At 36.5% G+C, this 26,443-nt stretch overlaps 1 protein-coding gene across 1 annotated transcript in view; it reads right to left on the reverse strand.

Annotated features, from left to right (window-relative positions):
* Positions 1–26,443, reverse strand: part of LOC141331997 (uncharacterized) — a 30,045-nt gene extending 3,602 nt beyond the window's left edge. Inside the window, exons 1-2 of the mRNA XM_073837059.1 lie at positions 26,104–26,443; positions 6,836–6,888 (exon numbers count right to left, since the gene is read on the reverse strand). Of these exons, the coding sequence (XP_073693160.1) occupies positions 6,836–6,867 (32 nt within the window). The 5' untranslated portion in view covers positions 6,868–6,888; positions 26,104–26,443. The remainder of the gene's footprint in view (positions 1–6,835; positions 6,889–26,103) is intronic.

Below are 26,443 nucleotides of genomic sequence, written 5' to 3' on the forward strand. Positions count from 1 at the left end.
CTGTTGCAACAGAGATGGAAATACAATTTTTAAATGCAATATGCGTTTCCATATTTGTTGCCACCGTTTTGAAAGTGCCTTTTTCTGTTCTTAAGAAGGGGGTGTCCCAATACTTTTGTCCCATGTAGTGTATGTACAAGTCATTAGAGTTTTTGGCTCAAGGTCTGCATTTAAAGTCACAACAGAGGTGTTCAGCCAGGAATAGGACTTAGCTTTATACAGACCACACTGACTGAATCAATCTTTTATTTTTTAACCTTGCCTTATGCACAGATGCATTGTCATGTTAGAATAGAAAAGGGTCCTGACTGTCCAAACTGTTGCTATAAAAATAGAAGCACACAATTCCCTAGAATATCATTATATGCTTAAACTTTAAGATTTGTACTCATGGAAATGACTAAAGTAGTCAAACCTGTTCATTAGTAGGGGGTGTCCCATTACTTTTGGCAATATAGTGTATCTAACATAAAGGCATACTTCACCCAAAAATTTAAATTCTGTCATTAATTACTCACCCTCATGTTGTTCCAAACCTGACCTTTATTCATCTTCAGAACACAAATTAAGATATCTTTGATGAAATCCGAGAGCTTTCTGACCCTGCATAGACAGCAACGCATCTACTAAGGCCCAGAAACGTAGTAAGGACATTGTTAAAATAGTAAATAATAATTAAAATCAAATTATAATAATTTAAAAAAAAACTTTATTCTGTGTCAGTCTCTGCCGCACGTTCACGAGAGTACCTCAACCCGGATGCGCTGTGCCTTCTTTACAAGCAGAGCAAGATGCATGGTGAACATAAAACAGTCTTTGTAAACATGTATGAAGATTTCAACAGAGAGGATGACTTGCAATTTTTTTCCACGCTTACTTATTTGAACCAGAATATACACAGTAAACTAAGAGAGATGTTTCCATTAGAACGGCACACAAAAAGTATTAGTGGCTTCATAAAATTAAGGTTAAACCACTGATGTCACATGGACTATTTTATTGATATCCTTACTACCTTTCTGGGCCTTGAACATGGTCAGAAAGCTTTTGTATTTCATCAAAAATATCTTACTTTGTGTTCTGAAGATGAACAAAGGTCTTACAGGTTTGGAATGACACAAGGGTAAGTAATTAATGACAGAACTTTAATTTCTGGGTGAACTATCATTTTAAATTAAATGGTGTGACATGATATTTTGCTGCAACCCCAACAAGCTTACAGAAGAGATGGATGGATATCATATATCAGCATTATATTGTCCATCAGCCACAATGCTCTCTAATAATACCAGCATTGGCATTCAAAAAATGCATATAGTTTAACCACTAAACTGACGTAATTTTGTAGTCCAACCCAAGTTAGTATTACCTTAGTTCCCTAAATAAACTAACTTTTTTCTTCTGGCTACTGTATTTAAAGCTAGGCTATAAATGAACGGCAACATCTTATAATCTTTAAAATCTATGAGTTGGAAAGAGTATGATTATAAACAGTGAGGTTGTAATCGCAGAACAGAGCCTGAGTAGGTGAGTTTTTCTGCTCTGTATTATGGCAACCTCTGTTGTCCCATTTAGCCATTTGTTAGCAACCACCTTTTTCTTAAAAATCACATGTAGCATTTTACTGATGTATTTTATAATTCCTGGTATCCTTTGAACCAGCACTCTTTAGATTTTAGTAGCCCAACATTAATTTACCTAGCCAAAATTAAAAAGAAAATAATAAAAAACTGGATAGGGGCTGAAACATCAATTAAAAATGTTTTAAAAACAAAATTTCAAGGAGGGAATTTTATTTCACTATTTACAGGGTACTGCAGGATTTTTACAATTAAATGTAAGGCCTTTTATGACTCTTTTTAAGACCTATGCAAATAAAATTAATACTATATGAGCAGGTAGGGCAATGACTATGGTAACATATTAAACTGTAAAATGTTCAGATGCAGACAAAACAAGAAGTCTTATAAAATGATAAACATGACATTTCAGAAAAAGAAACTAGCCTTTATTAAAAGAATCCCGCACCCAAAGAGCAACGATTCATGGACTTCACACTCCAGCCACATTTTTTTTGCGTATATTTGGATATATGAATATAAATATTATTATATTATATTTTGAAAGCATATTAGCTTCTTGTCGATCCACTGGTTCACATTTAAAACTGCATAAAAATATGGGTCGATTTTAGCATTGGTCTGAAAGAAAACAGCAGACGAACTTCTTGAAAATGCTAATTCCTTAGTAGGAGAGAACCGGCAGAAACTCTTTTATTTGTTAAATTCTCAGATGTACTTGGTGTGTTTTCAATTAGCCCTAAACTAATATCTGCTGAGTGAGTAAAACAAACAACAAAGGAAATGCAAATTTGATACTTGTCCAAAAAAAAAATTCATAATTGAAGTTTGAGAACATTGAGGTGGACGAACAGGACTATTTTCATTTGAACAGAACATGCCATTGTTGACATGGTGGTCCAGAACAACACCAACAATGCCTCAAAAAAAATTCACCAACTGATCATGTTCTAAGAAGAAACTACTTCAAGATGAAGCAAGTATACAAAATGAAGAACTCAGATAGACTAAAAGAGCCGCGATACCAGTTTGTTCAGGTACATGCACGGCACACAATTACTGCACTTTTACTGTAAATACAACAATATGTATTTCATGGGCATTATGTATCCATATACTATTACACTCTGGAAAAACGCAGGCATCTCTAAGCCTAGTGGCTGTGTCTGAGTGAGAACTCAAAGTTCGGCAACAGTTACAGTGTCAAGTTCACAATCAATACCACCGCTGTCAAACCACTACAATACTGTACCTTCTGTTCTTTTTACTCTAGAGGATTTTAGAGCTGTCTTTTTATGAAGCTGGCTTTAATCTCAACAAAAAAAGAAGATAAAGATGGAATTTGATTAGCCATCATGCCATAGTCAATGTCTCTAGACAAGAGGAGACATCATCATGTGTGCCGCAATTTCAACCACTAGTGCTGTGGCACACAATGTTGTCTTGAGCCCATACAACACATTTTTAAACTCCCTTAATGAAATCTTCTTACCACAGGCCAATCAGAAGCAAACAGAGCAAAATGTTTTAGTTTTTCGGGAAAATTTCCAATTTTACTATTCAGCACTTGTGCAAGATTGGTTTGAACATCACCTATGTTTTATGATGGGTTTCCTTTCACCATATTCATTTTTATGAAACTAGCTGAGGAGTTCTCCTCTTGAAAATAAAGTATCCACCTTTTTCCTCAACGTGGAAGTAAGCCTGTGGGTAAGATTTACGGTTCATTAGCTGCAACAGGGCAATAACGCGAAGAATAAGTGCAGTAAAGCTGTGTCTTTACAATTAAGATAATGCATTAAAATAATATGGTAAGACACACCAATTTGCAATATCAAGCAGCAAAACGAGCTGTTTTGTACAGCTAAAAATAGCTGGACACAGATGAGACCAAAAGCCAGACCCATCAAATTTAGAAATGTCGGCGTCTACTCTTCCGGGAAGAAAAAGGCGGATAGTCTCAATCCTTACAACCAAGTTTTTTTTTTCAAGCAATGATAAAAGCATGTGGAAATGTTGTGGCAGAAGCTTGTCAAGGATTGATTCAACATTCATACCATTTTTCCCCCACATTGCATTCCCACATGAAATTCTCTGACCAGATGTAATTGAGAAGCATAATAAGTTAATTCCGTGACTGCTATACATTATTATTAATTTTTATATTTAATTATATAATTTATTTTTTGCTGGAAACCTATTGATATAAACTCATTAAAAAAATGTTAAACATGTATTTTAATTCATATCTTTGTGTATGGAGTTGAATATGTTATCAAATCAACAGATCACACATTTTAGTGTTGATGATAGTATCTATTTTTAAGTGCATTACTAGAATTACTGCAATGCAGTGCTTCATTATGTAGTAAAATTAAACAGTTTGGCAGACGTTACAGAGTGTTTACTTTGCTGTGTTAATTGTTTTGAGAGCAGTTGCAATAATTCAGAGCAATGTGCCAATGCGACTGAGAGCTGCACGATGGTCCTCCAGAATGGACATTTCTGTATTATATTCATATTGTACATTCACTTTCAGATCATTGTTTTCTGACTGTGAAATAATCAGTAATTCTGTAATTCAGAGTCTCATGAGTTTCTTTGGTGTTTCTACATAGTTGTTTGTGCAGACATTATTTTGAATAATAGTTTAGTTTTTCCATGGCAGCCTGTTTTTGCAGTATGATTTATTTCAGATTCAGTCTCTAAATAACATGTAAAAACATGTCAAAAGTCTTCCGTATAATAATCTGCAATAAAATAATAATATTTAAAAGTCTGTAGACAAACAAACCAAATTGTTTTCCATTTATCCGGCCTCCAATCTTGACCAACCTTCCTAATCTTCATCTATATCAGTTCCCTCTCGTTGTCAATGTCATCATAATATACAAAATGTTTTTCCTCTTTAAGGTTGTTCTGCAACCTGATATGTGCAGGACATTTGAATGCACACATAATTTGCATAGCACAGGCAAAGGGCCTTACTGACGAAAGCACAGCCAGTGAATCGAAACAACATTTGAAAATACAAGTCTATTGAATGATATTATCATATGGTATCCTCTTTCCTTATTTAGGATTTTTTTTGTTCAACTACTACATAACAATATTTACATTTCTATATTTACACCAAATTAGATAACAAACAGGTATTAAATAAGGAAAGAGGAAAAGGTGTGAATCCCACATATGAATGAAAGACACGAATCCCAACTTGTGTGTGTGCCTGGTGTGTTTGTGTCAGACACTTCCTGCTGAGATCCTTCTGTTTTTCACGTCCCTTGTCAGACGAAAATCCACATGGAAAAAGATAACCAGGTTATTCAGCCAATGTCAAACTCAGGTGTTCATGTTTTTATCTGTCTGTCTTTGTATGTCTCCTCTATCATATTCCAGTTGAGGTCAAAAGTTTACACCCCCCTTTCAGAATCTGCAAAATGTTAATTATTTTACCAAAATAAAAAGGATCATACAAAATGCATGTTATTGTTTATTTAGTACTGACCTGAATAAGATATTTTACATAAAATATGTTTACATATAGTCCACAAGAGAAAACAATAAATTTATAAAAATGACCCTGTTCAAAAGTTTTCCTAATAATGTGTTCTTATCTGAATGATCCACAGCTGTGTTTTTTTGTTTTCTTTGTCCTGATCATTTAAACCGTCTGCTGTTCTTTAGAAAAATCCTTCAGGTCCCACAAACTTTTTTGCATTTTTGTGTATTTTAATTCCTTTGTAACAATGACTGTATGATTTTGAGATCCATTTTTTATTTTGAGGACAACAGAGGGACTCATATGCAACTATTACAGAAGGATTAAATGCTCACTGATGCTCCTGAAGGGAAAACCATGCATTAAGATCTGGGGGGTGAAAACCTTTTTTCTTATTTTTTTTCTGACAATTTTTTTCTTATTTTGCCTAAATATCATATTTTTTCCTTTAGTACTGCCCTTCAGAGGCTACAGAAGGAAGTTACATGTTTCCCAGAAGACAAAATAAGTTAAATTTACCCTGATCTTCAAATTCAAAAAGTTTTCACCCCCGGCTCTTAATGCATGGTTTTTATTTTGGTAAAATAATTATTTTACCTTATTTAAACATTTTGCAGATTCTGAAAGGGGGATGTAAACCTGTATCACATGAGACGATTTTCAATAGACCCATACAGCTTCATTATAAATGCTCCACGTTTAAGTTGTAATCCATTCCATTTTAACAGTTTGAGGGTGGATAAAGTGGAATTTTCCACTCTACCTAACAGAATGAGAAATTTTACCCGTAGTAAACATTACCCCCATTTAAACTACACACACTGCCTAGCAATGCGAGGCATTTCTTTTTAGCCTGGTAGACGTTGCAACAGAATAGAATGCTAATGTTTATCAGAAGCAGGATCTGACATAATCCAAGAAAAGCCTGGGAACTCATATTCTATTCACCCTAAACAGTTGCCCGGATTATATACTTTGCCCAGGGGAATGTGTTCGAAAATGTGTATCTTTTCAGCGAATATTTCCCACAACCATTTGCGCAATGTGAAAAGGAGTTTTTGTGATGTGTGAACATTACGTCAAGGGTTTCTAATTCTGCTCCTGGAGGGCCACATTTCTATAGATATCTACCCTGCTCCACAAACCTGCCTAGATGTTTCTTGTGATTGTGAAAACCTTGACTTTCTGGTTCAGGTATGTTTGATTAGGGTCAAAGTAAACACTTGCAGTAGGTAAAAAAGGCCTATCTTACTAAACACTTCGATTGATGTACTTTGCGCACATAAATCAAGTTAAAATGTGTGGGTGTTGTTCAGCAGATTTGACACAAAGCCAATCAGACTACACACTAATGTTAAATGCCAAAAGAAGGCATGTATTTCTGTTATGAGGCAATTCTTGCAGCTCAAACTAAGCCCAGAAATGTGACATTCTGAGCAATTAAAGGGCGGTTTGAAAGAGTGTGAATATCTGTGTGTATTTAGCGTGAAATTAACTTCCTGCATTGAAACAACCGACATAAATCTTGAAGTGAAAAATACAAACTAAAATAATACATCTATTGATAGAGGACAGAGCAGTGCTGGCAGACTGAATCACAGTTTCAAGCAAAAACCGATCCAAGGTCAGCTTTAGAGAAACTGGAGTCTGACTGAGCTGTTGAACAACAGCAGTTATGTGAGAAATATCTAGGCTCTTCAAGACAGAATACTTGAAAATAAAGAATCTCTACTGTTAATACTCTCCGTCTTACCTTTTTATCATCCTACAGCAACTGCAACCCATCTGGACAGTTGTGTAGGCAACCTGTGGAAAGGCAAAACAGGTTTAGTGTGTGTTAGTCTGTAAATATATACATAATTGAATAAAGTCAATTAGATACCACTATTGTGTGGATTGAAATACACAAGATACATTTGTTAAAAAGGTATTTGAAAAATCCAGAGCTTGGCTGCTGAATCAGTGCTTAGGAGAGTGAACATGATTTCAACAAAGGGCCATTCAGTAACTGTGGTAATTCTTCACTTCAGCTGTTGGAACATAAGGACGTGATCACGGTTATATTTGTGTAAATAGACCTGCTGACACGGGAACTAAGAAACTCAAAGAAATCTTATACTCAAGGATAAAGCCTGCTTGCCAACAACTGCAAACCATTGCAGACTATTATTACAAGTGGACCCAGTTACATTTCACCATCCAATGTCAGACAGATTGGCTAATGTGTTCAGATTCTGTTCTATCAGAACAACTATATCGGTGATATCTGCTAGGCCAAAGGTTTTTTTTTTATTTGGTTTCATATTGACGTGACATATGGAGTTAACTTGACATATGAAATTGTCAGGTATGTGGCTTCAGGACACAAGGACAGTCACACATGTGTTCGTGACATTTTGGATTACTCCTCACAGTGGCCAGTCAAATAAAATGTTATTAATACATCCTCATTTTGCGAAAAGCAACAAAGATGGATTGACCTTTCCACGGTCTGTCGCACCACTTCAGGCGTTGGCATTTCTTGTGCTCTTTATATGAGCAAGTAGCCTTGTAAATAATTGATAGTTCAGTCTGGGAAAAGATCCGTCTAATAGGACAAAGACACTCCCAGACTCCTTCTATTTCTCCTGAGACGGAAAGCAGCATGGAAAACAGTCACCTCACGTGTTTCGATGTGTTCGAGATCAACAAACATTTGAAGCTAATAGAGTAATGCAGTAGAAGCCAATATAATCATACAGTGACGATCATTTACATCACTGTTTTGATATTATTTCATTTAAGTTTTGTGTAATTTTGTGTTTTTGTTGATTTATTAGTTTGCTTTTTTAATATTTCTATTCAGTTTTTTCATTTTTAGAAATTTCAGTCCTTTTTGTTAAATGTTTTATGTAATATTTATATTATCAACGTGATGATAATTTGTACACTCTAAAAAGTTTGCACCAGATTCAACTTAAAAACCTATGTTCAGCAGCTGCCTTAAATTTTTAAGTTAAATCAGCTTAAAACAACAAGTCAAGTCATTTTAACTTATTAAAATCAAAATTAGTTTAACTTGTGAGTTTAAATGACTTAAGTTGATTTAACTTAACATTTTAAGGCAGCTGCTAAACTTAACTTTTAAAATGAAACTGGTGAAAACTTTTTACAGTGTATTTTAACTAAAATGTGGAAATCTAACTAAAATGTAAATCTAAACGTACAATACTGACGTATTTTCATCATTTTTATGTCTAATATTGATGACACCTTAAAATTTGCGTATAAACAACTTTACTGACTTATAGATTAATCATTTTGAATCTTGAAATCACTGCATTCATTTTATTACTATTACTTTTAGTACTGCTTTTGATATTTTTGCAATAAATAAATGATTGTGATTGAACATATATTTGTCTGTCATGTTTTTCTGTACAGAAATAGTTATGGTTAGGTTTAGAGGTATAGGAGTGGGATTAGCGACTATAAGAAATATCTTTTTAATGCTATATTGTTACTAAAATGATTATTTTCCTGCATATTTCGGTCAATTATATTTTATATATCTTTTTATATTCGTTTATAAAATGGGTAGGTTTAAGTTTGGGGGTAGGTTAGGGGGTTTAAAAATCTATAAGGGGCGAAAATCTATAGGGGGCGATAAAAATGATAAAAATGCACATATCTAAATTATATAAAAGGTTTGTATATATTTTATGCTTTTTAGCTAAAAATACACAGCTAAAACATTTTTTACATTTTGAACATTAAAATAAGTCCAAATTGTACATTTCGGCATCAATAAAAACGTACAAAAATGCATGTTTTATGCTTCTAAACAATACATACTAATACCTACATATAAACAATGAGACCAGGCTGATTTTATCTGATTTTTAATTGGCCATGTTTTGTAATACTTTTCATTTTTGTTAACAGAACGGATTTATGCAACATTTCCATTTAATTAAGTAACAATAAAAGGTAAAAGCAATAATCTGAGCCAGAACTGAATGCAATTAAATGTTTATAGTTTAGTATTAAGGAAGCAAGTCCTACGTCATTTACTCGTGGCATCACATGTGCTTGAAACTAAGACAAATAAGAAAAATTTAACAGGTATATCAAGTTAGGCAATATTTGTTGTACAGGTTTACTGAAGAGCCAGTCACTGTGACAGAAAGGCAAATGGTTTAACAAGTGGAAAAATTCAAAACACACTGCACGTAGACAAGACGTCGACATACAACACTCTTCACTATGAGCAGTGTTTTTTTGGAGTTTATATATGTGACCTTTGACCTCAAAACCAGTCATAAGAGTCATTTTTAAAAAAAATTGAGATTTATACATCATCTGAAAGCAGAATAAATAAGCTTTACATTGATGTATGGTTAGTTCGGACAATATTTGACTGAAATACAACCATTTGAAAATCTGTAATCTGAGGGTGCAAAACCATCAAAATACTGAGAAAATCGCCTTTAAAGTTGTCCAAATGAAGTTCTTAGCAAAGCATATTACTAATCAAAAATTAAGTTTTTATATATTTATGGTATGAAATGTACAAAATATCTTCATGGAACATGATCTGTACTTAATATCCTAAAGACTTTTGTCATAAATGAGAAATCGATCATTTTGACCCATACAATGTATTTTTGGCTATTGCTACAAATATACCCATGCTACTTAAGACTGGTTTTGCCTTCTACTACTAAATTACACATTGGTTTTTGATGTATATGTGACATTAATCTAATTTAAAATGCACTACTGTATTACTGAGCTGCTCTATTAAAGGTCCCATATTGTACACATTTCTGGAGGTTTATTTTAGTTGTTGATGTCCTTAAGAATATATATTTGCGGTATAAGTGCCAAAATCCATCTCAATATATTTTTACAGCTCCTTTTTTAGGAGCTCTGTCAAAAACAGGTCGATTTTGGCCCATCTAATTAATATTCATGAGCCTCTCTTCTGATTGGCCTGTTGTTTTCTGAGTGACGCACAGCCAGGCCAACCATAGGTAACTACGGTCATGTATGCTTTAGCCGAGCCCAGAGCCATAGAGAGAGCCTAGCCTGCTGATACTCAACAGGATATTTCAGAATGATAATTAATGTTTTTTCTTTTTCAAACACCGAATGCAGTAAGCTACATAACTGTTGCTTTAGTAAAGCACCTTTCACAATGCGTGCTGATTCTGGAAAATTACGGGAACGAGCGCTGTGTGAACAAAAGCCAGAACCATAAAGGCAGTGTTGTAGTGATGATGCACGTTATCATGCGACTCTTCACAACGAAAAAATACATGCAAAGTGGAATGAAGCAGCGATCGGGCAGAGCCAGCTCCTCACTATCAGCGCTGAAGCACAGTTTGCTCAGGTTAGTTTCAGTTTAGTGAAACGTACGCGTCGCATTACATCTCACATCCAAACGTCACATGTCTTTATGGGTTGTGTGTAAAGCACGCACAGATTCCGGAAAACAACTGTGAATGAACCAAATCAAACAACTCCGGAACAAATCATGGGACAGATTATCCGTGTATTTACCGGAATCGCTGTGTGAAAGAGGCTGAAGTTGACGTGCCAGTGGTCTCTTATATTCACGTTGTTCTGAAGCCTGTGCAATAGTTTCGACATCTATCGACTGAACAGGGTTTTCTCGACTTGTTTTCATGTTGTTGTTGCTTAGCAATGTTATGGACACGATATTGTCTGGGTTTGACAAAAGGAGGGTGGGACGTGATTGGTGCTCGGGGTGGTGACTGAAGGCGGTGACTGAGTAGATCGGACGTCACATCTTTACGGAAGTCACAGCGGCTCCTGAAAATGAACAGCTACTTTAAGCAGGCTGTGTGCAGTTTACTGTGGATTGACTGTTTTGAAACTCATATGGTAGTTACATAGCCCCTAGACCTCAGTTATCATGAAAAAAGCCAGGAAATTTCGATTTTGACAATATGGGACCTTTAAGAAAAAATTTGGATTTTTCTTTTTACAAAAATGATCCTAAAACTTTTAACTCACACTTCACAGCTTTCAGGCCATTGCCATGGACACAGGAAAAAAAGGACTGAGTTTTGCTAGGTGATTAGCAGCCAGATGTGGTACGCAGCAGACACCTGTTTGACAGCAGGAGTATGACACAGGCACCTGGCAACCTCTTTGTCAGCTGCTAGAGATTATTTCATTTTACAGCAGTCAACATAGCAGTCTTCCTTTCCAAATACAGTGACAAACAGTTTATCGTGTGGTTATTCTATAATGTAACAATACAATTATAATCAGAATAAAATAAATAAGTTTACTTCATACAGTAAGAAAAAACCTTTACTTTAACACACAATCAGATATCTCCAATCTTGCAGTGGGAATCTCTTGAGTGAGAAGGAAAGCTTTTAAAGGCTTCCGTACATCGACCGCTCACATTGTCTTTGGGAATTTCTAGTGGTTCGATTCTCTTAAATCAGCATTTAATGCATCCTCAACATCAAGAACACCATCCGGGCGCTTTCATGCATCCTCTGTACTTGTGTTCTTGAGTATTGGAATTCAACCTTGATGGTTGATGATAATGTAGTATGAGAATACAAAGACGTACTTAAGAAAGCATATTGAGAAATGGCCATTTTGAATATCTTCTTAGTCTGACAACCATTTCAGGTGTTAGAGTCTCTGCTAATAAACTGATGACCTGAATCAGGCTAGAGGGACATTGAGAACCACTGATTTTGTAAACCTAAACCCCTGAATAAATTATTGGATAAGTTGTTTTCACTAAAAATTGAGTTTTAATATTTTGGGTAAATAATTTTTTATTAGTTTTTGTCATTCTTATTAATTTCACATTCCTTTTTTTTTTTTTTTTTTTAGTTGTAGTTTTAATGTATTTTTTTATTCCAGTTTTAGTTATAGTAATATTAGTATTATGAATTAAACTTATTTCAGGTCAGCTTAGATGCAAAGGCAATATTTCCAACGATGATATGGAAATAATCAGTAGTTTTTATCATTGCTGGGCTATTTTTTTTAAAGAAGTAGTTCACTTTCAGAACTAAAATTTAAAGATAATGTACTCACCCCCTTGTCATCCAAGATGTTCATGTCTTTCTGTCTTCAGTAGTATGGAAATTATGTTTTTTGAGGAAAACATTTCAGGATTTCTCTCCATATAATAGACTTCTATGGTGCCCCTGAGTTTGAACTTCCAAACTACAGCTTCAAATGGCTCTAAACGATCGCAGCCAAGGAAAGAAGGGTCTTATCTAGCAAAATGATTATTAATGGTTATTTTCAAAAAAAAAAAAAAAAAAAAAATCAATTTATATACTTTTTAACCTCAAATGCTCGTCTGGTCTCTGTGTAGAGATTAAAAAGTATATAAATTGCAAATGTTTTTAGAAAATAACTGATCGTTTCGCTAGATAAGACCCTTCTTCCTCGGCTGGGATCATTTAGAGCCCTTTCAAGCTGCATTTAAAACTGCATTTTGGAAGTTCAAACTTTTGGGCACCATAGAAGTCCATTATATGGAGAGTTCTGAAATGTTTTCCTCAAAAAACACAATTTCTTTACGACTGAAGAAAGAAGGACATGAACATCTTGGATGACAAGAGTACATTATCTGTAAATTTTTGTTCTGAAAGTGAACTACTCCTTTACCCAAATGCTGGGTTCAGCTTGTTTTATTGGCTTGGGGAGTTTTTCTGTAACTAAGATGCTGGGTCATTTTTAATGGGTTATTTAATATTGGGTCTCCGACGAAACAACCCAGCTGCCCAGTTACAGTCAGCGTGTTGGCTTTTTGCATCCTCTACAGAAGAAAGCGGTTTTCAACGCTGCCGATTTGGTGCACTTTTTCAGTGAAATAAAGGTTTGTAAATGTTTTATTTTATTTATAAAGTCTTTACTATGCTCTAAATTATATTATTTTACCCAACGCAACATACAAAGTTGAGATGTCAGTTAGCTGTGCCATCAGCGATCGCTTCACATGATGGAAACGCCTTTTGCCTTGCATAAATTGATTTTTACCTTATAATACTAAATTTAATTTAATTTCATGTTAAAATATGTTCTCTAATCTCAGTACTGTTTATTTATGTGCAGGTTTTGGAGTCAGTCACGGCATCTTTCAGCTACGAGTGAAACGCAAGGCGGTGGTTTGAGCTTCAAAGTTCCTCCAGCAAACAGCAGCCAGATTAGGTTTCGCCGACACACCAGCACTATTAGCACTATTTTGGTAAAAAAATGATTACAGAGAATGTTATATACACTTAAATTAAAACAACTTTTAAATGTTACATTTTTATTTAAAAAAAAAAGATTGTTAAACGAGTTTAACTGTATGTAATATTGTAAACTATGATGTATTTACCCAAATAAATTCAATTTGTCTTATATTTTTGTCCATGGATGTTCTTGCTTAATAATAAATGTTTATCTTTTGATTATTCCTGTTGCCTTTATAATTCTGTGTGTGATTTAAGCCAGCCACATAATAATTTTAAAACAATATTTGACTTAAATAAACATTTAACCCAACCAGCTGGGTCAAAATAACCCAGCATGTGTTCCGTCTAATATTTACTCAGCGCTAGGTTGCCAAATAATGAATTCCATCCCTAATCATGCTCTTTATGAAACACATTACTGGTTTTACTGAACAGTCTCAACAAAGATGACCCGAAGATTAAACGATTTGCAAGAGAATTTAATATGAAGTTAAGATGGATGGCATATCCAGGACTCTATATCAAAAGAATTGAAATGTTCCATTTGGAGAAAGGTGATTCCTGGAGAGATTACCAGAGATTGCGGGCTGAAACCGAGGCAGATTGAAATCTGAGCTATATGCCATTGGCAGACATTTCGCCATTGGAATAAATTGGAGAAGGGAATTTCTCATCACTGTAGAATGCGTGCCCTCAAGCTTAGCTTTCTGGCCTGTGCTTTGAAAGTGACAAATGCTTAATCTCCTGCAACAAAATGAGGGGGCTTTTCCATTCCTCAGCCCTTAACCTACTCAAGACACACACACAAACAGGTAGGCATGCACACAGCATTAAATCACAGACTTACGTATTTAAGCTCAAAGGCAGACACACAGTATTACTGATCGACACAAGCACACTTTTTGGTGCTCTGCTCTGAGCATTACTCAAATGTTTAAATCCCCCTAACTGGTTCAGCTGCCATGTGTGTGCCAACACAAACCTACACACATGCGCTGGCCTTCCACAGCCAAGACAAACAAACACAAAAGCAACTAACGGTTCATTTCCTTTCAATTTGTTGAGAACAAAGCGAAACAGACAGATAGACCAGTGTCAAGAGATAATTAGAGCTATCAATGACCAGCTGATTTCACTTACACACTCAAATCTTTTCACAAACACCTGTAAGAAATTGTCCTCTTTTTATTGGTGCTTCAGAGAAATCTGCAAATAATAACTGAATTTTTCTCACTAGTACAGATATGCATCACTCAAGAATTCTTTGAAATTTATGATTCCTGCATAAACATAATGAAAAAAAATCCACATTTGTTTGCATAATTTGACAGCTTGATTGGAAATGATGTATGACTGACTTTTATTTTTAATCAAGTCTCATATTTTACTGTCACTGTTGACTCCTTGATAACCAACCACATTATGACAAAGCATTATTGGGTCAATTTTTTTATTTTACATTTTTTATTTTAAGGAGCAATTCTCTCCATTAACTAGCATGCATATCACTAGCATATTGGCTGTGTATTCGCACTTAGAAAGCATTTTAATGCCTTAATCTGCATATCCATATTTTGTTTATTCCTTGATCCTACTCCATTCCTAAATTTAACAAATACCTTACTAACTATTAATAAGCAGCAAATTAGGAGTTTTGAGGCAAAGGTTGTAGTTAACAGTAAGTGAATAAAGTGTGACCAAAAAAATTATAGAAATAATTTTCATACAATAATTACACTATTATTTCACTTCACTTAACGTACACAATATGCAATCATTTATATTTTTTATGAAAGTTACATTATGTACAGTATATGGGCTATTCTACAGAATTGGAAACGTCTTGAAAAAAAAAGCATTTTTTCACAATCTTTTTTTATGCAAAGTGTATAATATTCAAGGTACTTTTTTTGTTATTGTGCAGTTAATTCTCATATTGTATTTTTAGAAAGTTTTTTTTAGAAAGTTTTTTTTTGTAACTTAAGTTAAAAAACAATGTATCAAAACATTTTTGAAAAACAATGGAATAGAAACGGAGTAAAATACAAAAATAATTTCAATATCTTTTTTCAATAAGTTGAAAATTAGGGGTTAGGTTTGGAACTTACTGATATTTTAAATATTATCAGTAAATAATAATTCAATAAATAATTTCAGGATCTTAGTAAACATCTAAGATTTGAATACTTAAATGCTTTTTAAATGTGTTTTTGGTTGGTTTTGGTTCTGTGGAATGGCCCATATATAATGTATTTGTTACATTTCATGTCTGTTTTGGTCATTGGTTTCTCCCTTTGTCTCCCCCTGTCATTCTGTTGTGATTTGGTTTAACCCTCGTTTGTCAAGATTCCCGATACCTGTGTTTAATTATGAGTTACCCTTTATAAGTCTGTCTGTATCTTGAGTTCTCTGTTGGTCTTTGATTATGTTACGTGTACTTCGTGTGTGGATTATTCTCTGTGTTCCTGCTTGTACTTTGGACCTTTTATATTAAATATCTTTGTGATTATATCTCGGATCTCGTCTCGTTCGTCCAGGACGTGCAGACCGTTACAGAAAGACCGACCGCAAACAGTTTATCCGGCACCTTCCCCTACGTTTATTTTCCCGTTTGTTAGTCTCAGTGTTTTTTTTTTTTTGATTTCCTCCCCATGGACCCTACTGTTCTCCTCATCCTCCTTAGGCAGGAGGAATGCTCTCTTGAGGACCACATCCGTGACTTTCTCCTCCTGGCGGAAAACTCACACTTTCCGGATAGCAGCCTCAGTAAGTTCCTCTACATCGGACTGAATTCCACCACCAAAGCGCTGCTATCCGGGGAGGGTCCTCAAGAGAGCCTGCCGGATTACATCGAGTGGGTGCTGGCGTCCTGCCAATCATCCTGGACCATCGACTTCATCGAAGAGGACGTCAGCCCCACTCCTGACCCAGAAGCCAGCCAAACATCACCCCGACAAGCGGAGTTGCAGCCCGTGCCCACCGCAGATGGAGAACCAGAGCCGAGAGCGACAGAGCCAGAGCCTGAACCATCTGACCAGGTGCGAGAGCCGACTACAACATCCGTGACGGTGGATTACCACGTGGAGCAAGAGAGGGCGATAGAGAGCCCTGCCCACTGCACCACCACTGGGGGTGAGCTTGAGCATCATTCTGGGGATTTGATTGACTTTTTCACGGAAATATCCTTCTGTCCTGTCTGCCCGGAATTCCCACCCACCCTCCCTCTGTCATCCACATCCATGTCGGTCTGGCCGCCGCTATCCCCTGACAGCCCCTCAGCTCACCCTCAGCCCAACACCTGTGCAGTGGGCTCGCCGCGGGGCTGCCAGCTTCCATCGGTGTCTAGGCTGGAGGATCCCTCTGCTCCGCCTCCAGCCTCCTGAGTCCAGGACTCCGTCTTGGCCCTTCGACCCTGCGGTTCCACCACGGCTCTCGACGCCCTCGTCTACATCGTCGCCTGTCAGTCCACCAGCTCCATCGTCTTTCCGGCTCCGCCCTGGTCAGTCGTCACCCCAACGTCACCTCAGGACTCTGCTCCTCCGGCTGCACCTCGTCACGCCATCCCACCAGCTCCTAGGGACTCCTCCCTCCTGCGGGCACAGCCTCCATCCTCTGTCGCACCGGCTCCGCCGCGGACCTCCGGATCTCCGCCTCCGCCTTGGGCGCCAGAGCCTCACGTTCCACCTTGGCCCTCCGGATCCTCTCCGTCTCCGCCTCGGGCTCCTCCTCCATCTGCTCCGCCTCTGTCGTTCGGCCCCATGGAGTCGGCGGTTCTCCCTCCACCATGGCTCCTCCCTCCGTCGGCTCCACCGTGGGCCGTCATCAGGGGCGGATTAAGGTCGTCAGGGGCCCCTAGGCTGCTCTTTGTGTGAGCCCCCCCCCCCCCTTTCCTTCAAGTGTAACTTTAGTAATTTACGTTTTTGTGCTCCACTTTCATGCTTTCTTTCAGCCATTCTGCCACTATGCCGTCCAGCAATAGCAGTGACGTAAATGAAAATGATTGACATGATTTGACCAGCAGCAGCTGATTGGATAACCAATTCACATCTACCCAATCACCTGCTTGTTTTTTTTAAATGTTTCTTATTGGCCAATTAGGGTCTTCTTTTGTTCGCGCCCTGACGGGCCTAGGCCCACCCACTTTTCAACAGGCCCATCCAAAATTTTTCTTCAAAAAAATATATTCTAATTTTGTCAAGAATTATAAAAAAAATCGTCAGTAAGCTCATAATTTGTGCTAAAATAGTCTAAATATTAGTTTTAAAAAGTTAATTTTAAAAAGCTGGTTATGTCTAACCTGTCTTTGATGTTTCTGCGCAAGTTCAGCAGACAGTGGTTCGGGTTTGTTCCGATCAGAGCATGTGAGCGGAGAGTGCATTTCTGAATATTCCGCTTGCTCATTCCACTCAGGGTCGCTGGCTCAACCCAGAATGGACTGCAAATATGTGGAATAAGGGCTGCCTCCGACTAAAGTTTTTTCTAGTCGACTAGTATAGATCGTGTCGGCGCCTTATTACATTGTCTGCTATATATTTGCTTGTTATTTATTAAATACAGGCAATTGGTTGATAAAACATTGATCAAAATTAAGATACAATTTATACAAAACGAAAATCTTTTAAAAAAGAGACTACAAAACAAAACTTAATGAAGTGGTCAAAATGTTTTACCCATGTCTCCAGACATATTGCACATCTCATGATGTATCATATCTTTCTCACTGCATGCTCACTTTCATAATCAACATTGATTAAATTAAAAAACATAATGACGTCACATATTTTCCAACCCAGCCCTCGGCCCTGTTGCAACAAAATTATATTTTAGACATTCAATGGTGATTAAAAAAAATTGCAGCACTGGTGGAAACACCAGACCATGTTAGCATGACTACGATGAATATGATCAAGAGCGGCTCGGACTGTCCTGTCAGCAGCATTGAGCGCATCTTCAGCGCAGCCAGAAGGGTTCTGCGTTCAAGTGCATGCAATAGGCTAAAGCTTGCCACAAAGCACCGGCAAAAGTAATTACCATGACTGTGAAATAGCAAGGAGATATTTAAATTATTTATTTATAAACTAGTGTTTTCTGAGTCAGTGATGATGAAGTTAACAATCGTCCTCATCCATCTCCTCATTAGAGAGAGATACATCTTTACAGATTAGCTACATAATAAAAGAGTTTTTGTTTTCTATTTGTTTTATTTCGTTAAGTACTAAGTTTAAGCTTTCTACATATATTTATCATGTCTGACAAAAAAAATAACGGTTAAATACTTTCCACTGAAAATGTAACTGATCACGCTGGCGCCTCCATATAAAACGCGTTTCCACTCTCCGCACAAACGATTGGATATGCGCCTAATAGTGCACATATACATTATATATTATATATTTATATATATATATATATATATATATATATATATATACACACACACACTTTTTTTTTTTTTTTTTTTTTTTTGCCAATTCGTGATTTGAGAAGGCAAAGTCAAACATAGAGTAGGTCAACTTTGGTCATTACTTTAAGAAACAAAAAGCTTACGTTTAACGAACAAAAAATGCTCCAAACGTTTTTTTTTCTAAATTAACTTAATAAAAAAGAAACAAAATTATAACCACTTTGCCATTACATGCAAAACTGAACTATTTTAATTGCCAAAACAGTAGTATAAGTTGTTTTGGCAAAGGGGGGGGGGGGGCACTCCAAACATGGCTTTGCGCTCTGGAGTAACGCTGATAAACTGATAAACAGTTGTCCACAGAAAAAAACACCATCAGTACCCGCACTTCCCGCGCCTATGAGACCTTGCCAATAAAATGCATGAAGCAGAAAGCACTGGTCTATGAGTGCAGCGAGTGTATAACAGTTTTGAGCGCAGGCTGTAGCCTACAGGTGCTCGGTAAGAGTGAGTAAAGCGCAGATTTGCTGTTCAGAAAAGACGTCGGGAACGGGATATTGTTACCGCCCGCTCCCGTTCGAATTACACCAGAGTTACCAACCGCAACCGCTTTTATTTGGAAATTTATTCCCGCGCCGCAAGAAATGTGGTTGGGTCCACGGTTTGCAGGAATGCAGACCTCTAGTCCGTCCTATGCACCGAAACTTTTTTACAATGCAACAAAATATTTAAAGAGCAAGCTATTAAAATCTATATTATGTATAGTCACAGATAATTTAACAGTATATTAGTCAGTAATTTTTATAAGGTTAAACAGTGATTAGATAACGTTTTTAATTTAACGTTCACAATTGGTCTGGCCCATCCAAACTGGAATCCCTGCGCCGTGCCGTGCCTGGTTCGCGCTTAAGTATAAAAAAAAAAAAAAAAAAATTGTCTGGCCAATCCGAGGCCCCCTGAACACATGAGGCCCCTAGGCTGCAGCCTATGTAAGCCTGTGCGTTAATCCGCGCCAGGCCGTCATCATGGCTGTGGTCTGGGTCCTGCTGATTTCCTCCTGCTTCAGGTCCCTCCTGTCTCCTCCCTGGCTCCTCCCACCGTCGTCGCCCCCTTGGACTGTCTTTTTTGCCCCTTGGACTTTTGTTTTGGTCCCCCTCCTTCGGTGACGTCCTCCGCCGAAGCCCCCTCCCTCATGGACTTTGTTTCTGGTTTTCCGCCCCTCTCTTGTTTTTTCTTTTTTCTTTTTTTCTACGGCGCGAGGACGCGCCTATTCGGAGGGGGCGTTATGTTACATTTCATGTCTGTTTTGGTCATTGGTTTCTCCCTTTGTCTCCCCCTGTCATTCTGTTGTGATTTGGTTTAACCCTCGTTTGTCAAGATTCCCATCACCTGTGTTTAATTATGAGTTACCCTTTATAAGTCTGTCTGTATCTTGAGTTCTCTGTCGGTCCTTGATTGTTATGTGTACTTTGTGTGTGGATTATTCTCTGTGTTCCTGCTTGTACTTTGAACCTTTTATATTAAATATCTTTGTGTTTATACCTCGTCTCGCTCGTCCAGCACGTGCAGACTGTTACAGTATTCTCATACAGTAAAATAGAAAAATATTGAATTATGTTAGCTGATTGTCAAATACGAGGCATAAAGTGCATATAAAAACCTTTAATATTCATAATTTCTTTACATTAAATGCGCACAACTAATAGTTATAGTGTGGATGCATCTAAAGGAGTAGTTCACTTTCAGAACAAAAATTTACAGATAATGTACTCACCCCCTTGTCATCCAAGATGCTCATGTCTTTCTTTCTTCAGTCGTAAAGAAATTATGTTTTTGAGGAAAAGATTTCAGGATTTCTCTCCATATAATAGACTTCTATGGTGCCCCTGAGTTTGAACTTCCAAAATGCAGCTTCAAAGGGTTCTCAACGATGACAGCCGAGGAAAGATGGGTCTTATCTAGCAAATTGATTGGTTATTTAAAAAAAAAAAATACAATTTATACACTTTTTAACCTAAAATGCTCGTCTTGTCTCTGTGTGTACTCGGTGTATTCCAGTTTATGACAGTTAGGGTATGTCGAAAATCTCCCATCTCATTTTCTCCTCCAACTTCAAAATCGCCCTACATCGCTGTTTTACCTTTTTTTTGTAAAGGGTGTTTGATCATATTTTAATGTTAACTTTCTAAACACTGGGTCGTGTTCTGCAGCGATGTAGGAGAATTTTGAAGTTGGAGGAGAAAATGAGATGGGAGTTTTTCAACATACCCTAACTGTCATAAACTGGAATACACAGAGTTCACGCAGAGCTAGGCAAGACAAGCATTTCAGATGAAAAAGTATATAAGTTGTGTTTTTAGAAAATAACTGATCGTTTCACTAGATAAGACCCTTTTTCCTCGACTGGGGTCATTTAGAGCCCTTTGAAACTGCATTTAAACTGCATTTTGGAAGTTCAAACTCGGGGGCATCTGTAAATTTTTGTTCTGAAAGTGAACTACTCCTTTAATGTACCAGTGTACAGGAAGTTCATCTCTGTTGTGGCAGCAAATCAGTTACGTTTATTTGTCTAAAATCCTGGTTCATGTTATGAGTCCAAACATTACACAAACCTCTATATCCAAAGACAAGAAAGAGACAAACTTATACTTCACAAATCAAAAGCACACAGAGTTCTGTGTCATTTACAAGGACTTAAATGTAGATATACTCCTCTAGGGTAATGGCTTACTCTTAAACACTATTTTTTACCTTAATGATAGTGTCAATGTTTCACAAAGTGCATTGACTAATATCCAAACAGAGAAAGGGAGAGAAAGGGATAGAAAGAGAGAGATGAAAACAGAGAGCGAGAAAGAGAGAGAGAGAGACGGTAAAGGATATTAGGTTATCTACCAGTATACGGTGTGTGCGTGTGTGTAACTAAGTATTGGATGATGTGTAGGTCTTGTACAGGTGGAGAGTTACTACATAGAGGGATCAGATTCATGAAGGTGTGGTTTAAACAAGTGGGAAAACTGGTTTAGCATTTCTCTTTCTCTCAGCATGTGTTATGCCCCTCTTCATTTTCATTTATGCCATATGGAAACAGCCAGATGGCTTGAAATCGACAAGGGTCATTAACATGAAGAAACATGAAAAATCCATCACAATGCTGGAAACATTTAAAAGTGCAATTCGAGTTAATACTTCCCTGTCAGTATCTTTATTTAGCTATTTAAAGCTGACTATCTAATCACAAACTCCATTCCTCTTCTCCACATTTTTAAACCAGGTAAACATCTCATCTGTGTAAAATATAAATGCGTTCAAAGCTCCTTTTAAATACGGCTTGAAATGTGGCCAAATATGGGCGTGTTGCCCTGGACACTGTTGCCATGGCCTCATTACCAGAAGACCAGTGAGTACAGAATCAGCCCTCCTGAGAATGCCCATATCATCACTTAATACAGCGCTAAATATACAAAACAAGGATCCACCTTACATCCTGTGTGAGGCACTTTCGAACACTCAAGAGTCACTGCCAGCAATTATTCAGCTGTTTCATTTTATGATGCAGGCTCTAGTGTTTGTTTATAAAAACTGTGAGTCACGCTGACAAGACAGTCATTCTTTGTGAAGTATTTAGTGGTTTGCAGGGCAAAAATTCCGACATCTCGTCCTTAAATGCTGCTTTCTTTTACACAAATGCCTACTGTCTTATGAATAAATATCTGATAATCGCAATCATGTAGCTACATAAATCTAGTTAACTACCAAGCACTGTAAGAATAGAAACTACTGTGTAGTCGTTACCTCAAGAAGTAAATTTTACCTTATCTGAACCTTGAAAATTACTTTTGCTGTTGTAGTTAAGTTGATGCATGATAAATAATATTTCTGATTTCAATAAAACAAGTTAGTTTATGTCACCAGATCAAACATTTTAGAGAAGATTATGGCTAGAGAGTAATAAAATATGTTATAAACTGAGCATGTTTGATTGCTTCCACATTTCATATATCTGTTAAAAATGTTCCCTTTATGTGCACTAAAAATGAGAAAGCACTGAAATTCGCAAAGTGTGAATTAGTAAATGAGCTACTACATACTTATAGAGATACAGGAATACACATATATATGAATAGCTTCACCCAAAGGATTCCTCGTTGTACTGTAGATGATATATTATATCACACATTTAATAAATAAATAGCTAATATATACACTAAAGTTAAATGATTCAAAGCAAGAAATACATTTATTCAGCAGGGATGCTTTAAATTGATGCTTTGAATATAAAAGACAGTAAAAACATATTAAATTTAGAACAAAATCTATTTTAATCTTTTTTCATTTTTTTATTTAAAGAAATCTCTCAAAAATATTAAACAGCAAAACTGTTTTCAACATTGATAAATAATAATAAAAAAATGCACCAAATCAGCATATTAGAATGATTTTCGAAGGACCAAGTTGTGCCTAAGACTGAAATAATGGCTGCTGAATATAAATTTAGAAAACAAATTTAAATAGAATAGTTATAATATTTCACAATATTACTGTTTTCACTATATTACTGATGAGATAAATGTAGTCTTAGTCATTATCTTGTTTTACAGACGCCAAGCATTTGAACTGTAGTGTAAGTAACAAATGTCACTGCAATTTATTTATAAATATAAATAAATATCATAGTTGCTTTAAGTGCTTCTATATAGAAACTTAAAATAAAATTCAGCTTGATTAAAATTACAGTGAGTATTACATCTAGAGCTGCAAAATGATTAGTCACGATTAATCGGTTCAAAATAAAAGTTTATGTTTGCATACTATATGTGACATAAAGGTATATATTAAGGAAAAATGTTAGCTTTATATGTAAAATATTTATATTTATATATTACATAAATTATATACAAGTGTTTACATACAAATACGTTATAGTGAATGTTGCGTCATTACATGGCCTACAAATGAAGTCTATGCAACACTGACGATCACACTCAGGGATCAACAGTCATAAGATCGCAAAAGATGGAAGATGTGTTAACATACAGGCCCTGGGTGTACCACGTACTTTAAAAAAAAATCCTTATCACTCTTAAATGTGCTGCCCTTCAAACAGAGTCATGCTTACAAAGTGGGAAATGGCTCAGAGGAAAGAGATGGAGAGATTAAAACTGAACAGTGGACCATGGAAAAAGGTGCTGCTTTGTGCTACATAACGTCACACTCAGATGTACAATATAGGCTAGTCTGTGTACACACATAGTAGAGTAAATATCAAGGTAAAATGCCGGAGTCTGACAGAGCACAAGGCCCAGTGGCCCTTTGTAGGGCACCTCAGACCACACCTTACTCAGCACAGTAGACCTTGCTCAAAAGTAAACAATGAGTCTGACTGTAAACACCTAGACAAACTGCATAAACCTGCTTAGCCCCCCTCACAGCTACAATAAACAGTAACACAAGCCTAAAGAGCCTATATAGTCTAAGTCTAGATTGGACTTTACAACGTGAAAGCTACATAAAAATAACAAAACATGCTTAGGAGCTTTTAGTTTAACATTAAGGCCTGGTTTCACAGACAGGGCTTAGACTTAAACCGAGATTAGACCATAGTTCAATTAGTACAAAAAAAACAAAAAACAAAACATTATTAGTGTGCATCTTCAGACAAAATACATGTTTGCACTGACATGTTTTAAGATCAATTAGTGCACATTTCTATTTTACACTCTTAAAAATAAAGGTTCTTTATTGGCATCAATGGTCCTTTGAATAACCTTGAACATCCATTGAACCTTGAATGCAGAAAAGATTCTTTATAGTTGAAGGTTTTTTTAGATTTTTAAAATGGGTCTTTTACGAACTGTTCACTGAAAGGTTCTTTGGGGAACCAAAAATGGTTCTTCTATGGCATCACTACAAAAACACCCTTTTGGAAACTTAATTTTTAAGAGTGTAGTCTGGGACTAGGCTTAAGTTTTGTCTGTAAAGCAGTCTGAAGTGTTTCATGTGTTGTTATTTAATATTTATTTGTATGTTTTTGAAAGTATCATATGCTCACCAAGGCTGTGTTTATTTGTTCAAAAACAAAAAGTAAAAAAGAATGTCAAACTTTGTATTGTCACTTTTGAGCACTACAGTGAGAACTGTAGTGTATATCATGTGTTATGATTATTTAGATTAAAAAAAGCTAATATACAGCAGATGTTATCAGATGAAGCACTTAAGTTACCTGACAAAACATTATTGCTAAAAGCAAAACATTTTCAAACATGTTATGCTCTTTCTTCCTCATCTTAATATCTGCTTTCTTTAGAAAGCACTTAGAAGCAGCAGTCTAGTGCTTATATATTTTTAATTAGTTCAAACCGTAACTGACCAAAGCCAGAAAAACTACACCTTTTACAAATACACACCTTCACACACAAGGTAAAAGTCACGTACAAGTCTCTTCTGCCATCGGTTCAAGTAAAAGTAATGGCTTTAACCGCATTTAAAATTATACAAATATTAACCAAACACCAGCTCGTCTGAATCACCTGTGTTGTTCAACTCACTTATATTCCTAAAACAAAGCAGAAAGACAGACTTAAGCAACTATTCACTACCTCATGTTGTTTCAAACTCATCTTTTTTCCTTGAACCCTTTAAAAAAAATTCTAAAGAATGCTTTGTTTGTTTTTTATCATGCAATGACAACAAATGGTGACTCAAAAGAGAAGCGATACTGGTGATTTAATAATTCATTTACAGTCAATAGCTTGCTGAATATTTTCAGTAAATAACAATATTAAATTTCAATCTGCTCTTCCCACAAAACTACCACATGGCTTCAGAAGACTTAAAATACAGCAGACAAATCTCATGGACAACTTATGTTTCCGTTTTTAAGCTTACGTCTTTAGTCACTGTTCACTGTTCACTGTAATTGCATGGAAAACGTTAGATAACCTTCTCCACTTTTGTTCCACAGAAGAAAAAGTCATGTGGTTTTGGCATGAGGGTGAGAAGGCGACAGAATTATTATTTTGAGGTGAACTATCCTTTTAAAAATGCAAAAGAAAAACTACACCCTGTTTACCGCAACACCGCCATCTAACAAGGTAAACCGTGTTTCTTCTGCCGTCACAGTACAAGTACAAACTTCAACTAAACAAACAAATAATAATCAGGTAATAACTCCAGGTTATCGATCTGACTCAGTTATTGTTGTTTAACTCCTTCAAATTCCCCCCAAACAGGGATGATACAGCCAAAATGTAGTTTTAATGGCAATAAAGTAGACTTTATTTACTTCATATTGTCCAAATGTTAAATCCGTCTATATTGAGCTCTGCGCAACAGGTGCGAGGACAAACTTTAGCTATATGATGTAGCGCCTTAAGAGAAAACCTTTACCTGTTACACTGATGATGAAGGTGTGGCAGTTCTTTGCCAGAGGGGCTACAATTTCACGGATAACTCCGGCGTTCATTTATTTTCCCAATTCGTATCTCCTAATAGTTAAAACAGAAGCGATCCCAAGAAGCGAAGTGTCCCAAAAACTTCTTCCATGACCAGGAGACATCGCGCGTACATCGCAGCCGCTTCCTCCTCCTTCCTTATGTTTATTTTTTTTCCCCCTGTGCTACTGCTTCCGAGTAAAGGAAGGTCCCCCGTGACTCCGCTCTGCCGTGCCTCCTCCACACGTCCATTTGAATTTTAGATGGCAGTCCAAGGAAGGGCCTGTGCTCGGCAC

The sequence above is a fragment of the Garra rufa genome, chromosome 3 (genome assembly GCF_049309525.1).
Source record: "Garra rufa chromosome 3, GarRuf1.0, whole genome shotgun sequence".
NCBI classification, from domain to species: Eukaryota; Metazoa; Chordata; class Actinopteri; order Cypriniformes; family Cyprinidae; genus Garra; species Garra rufa.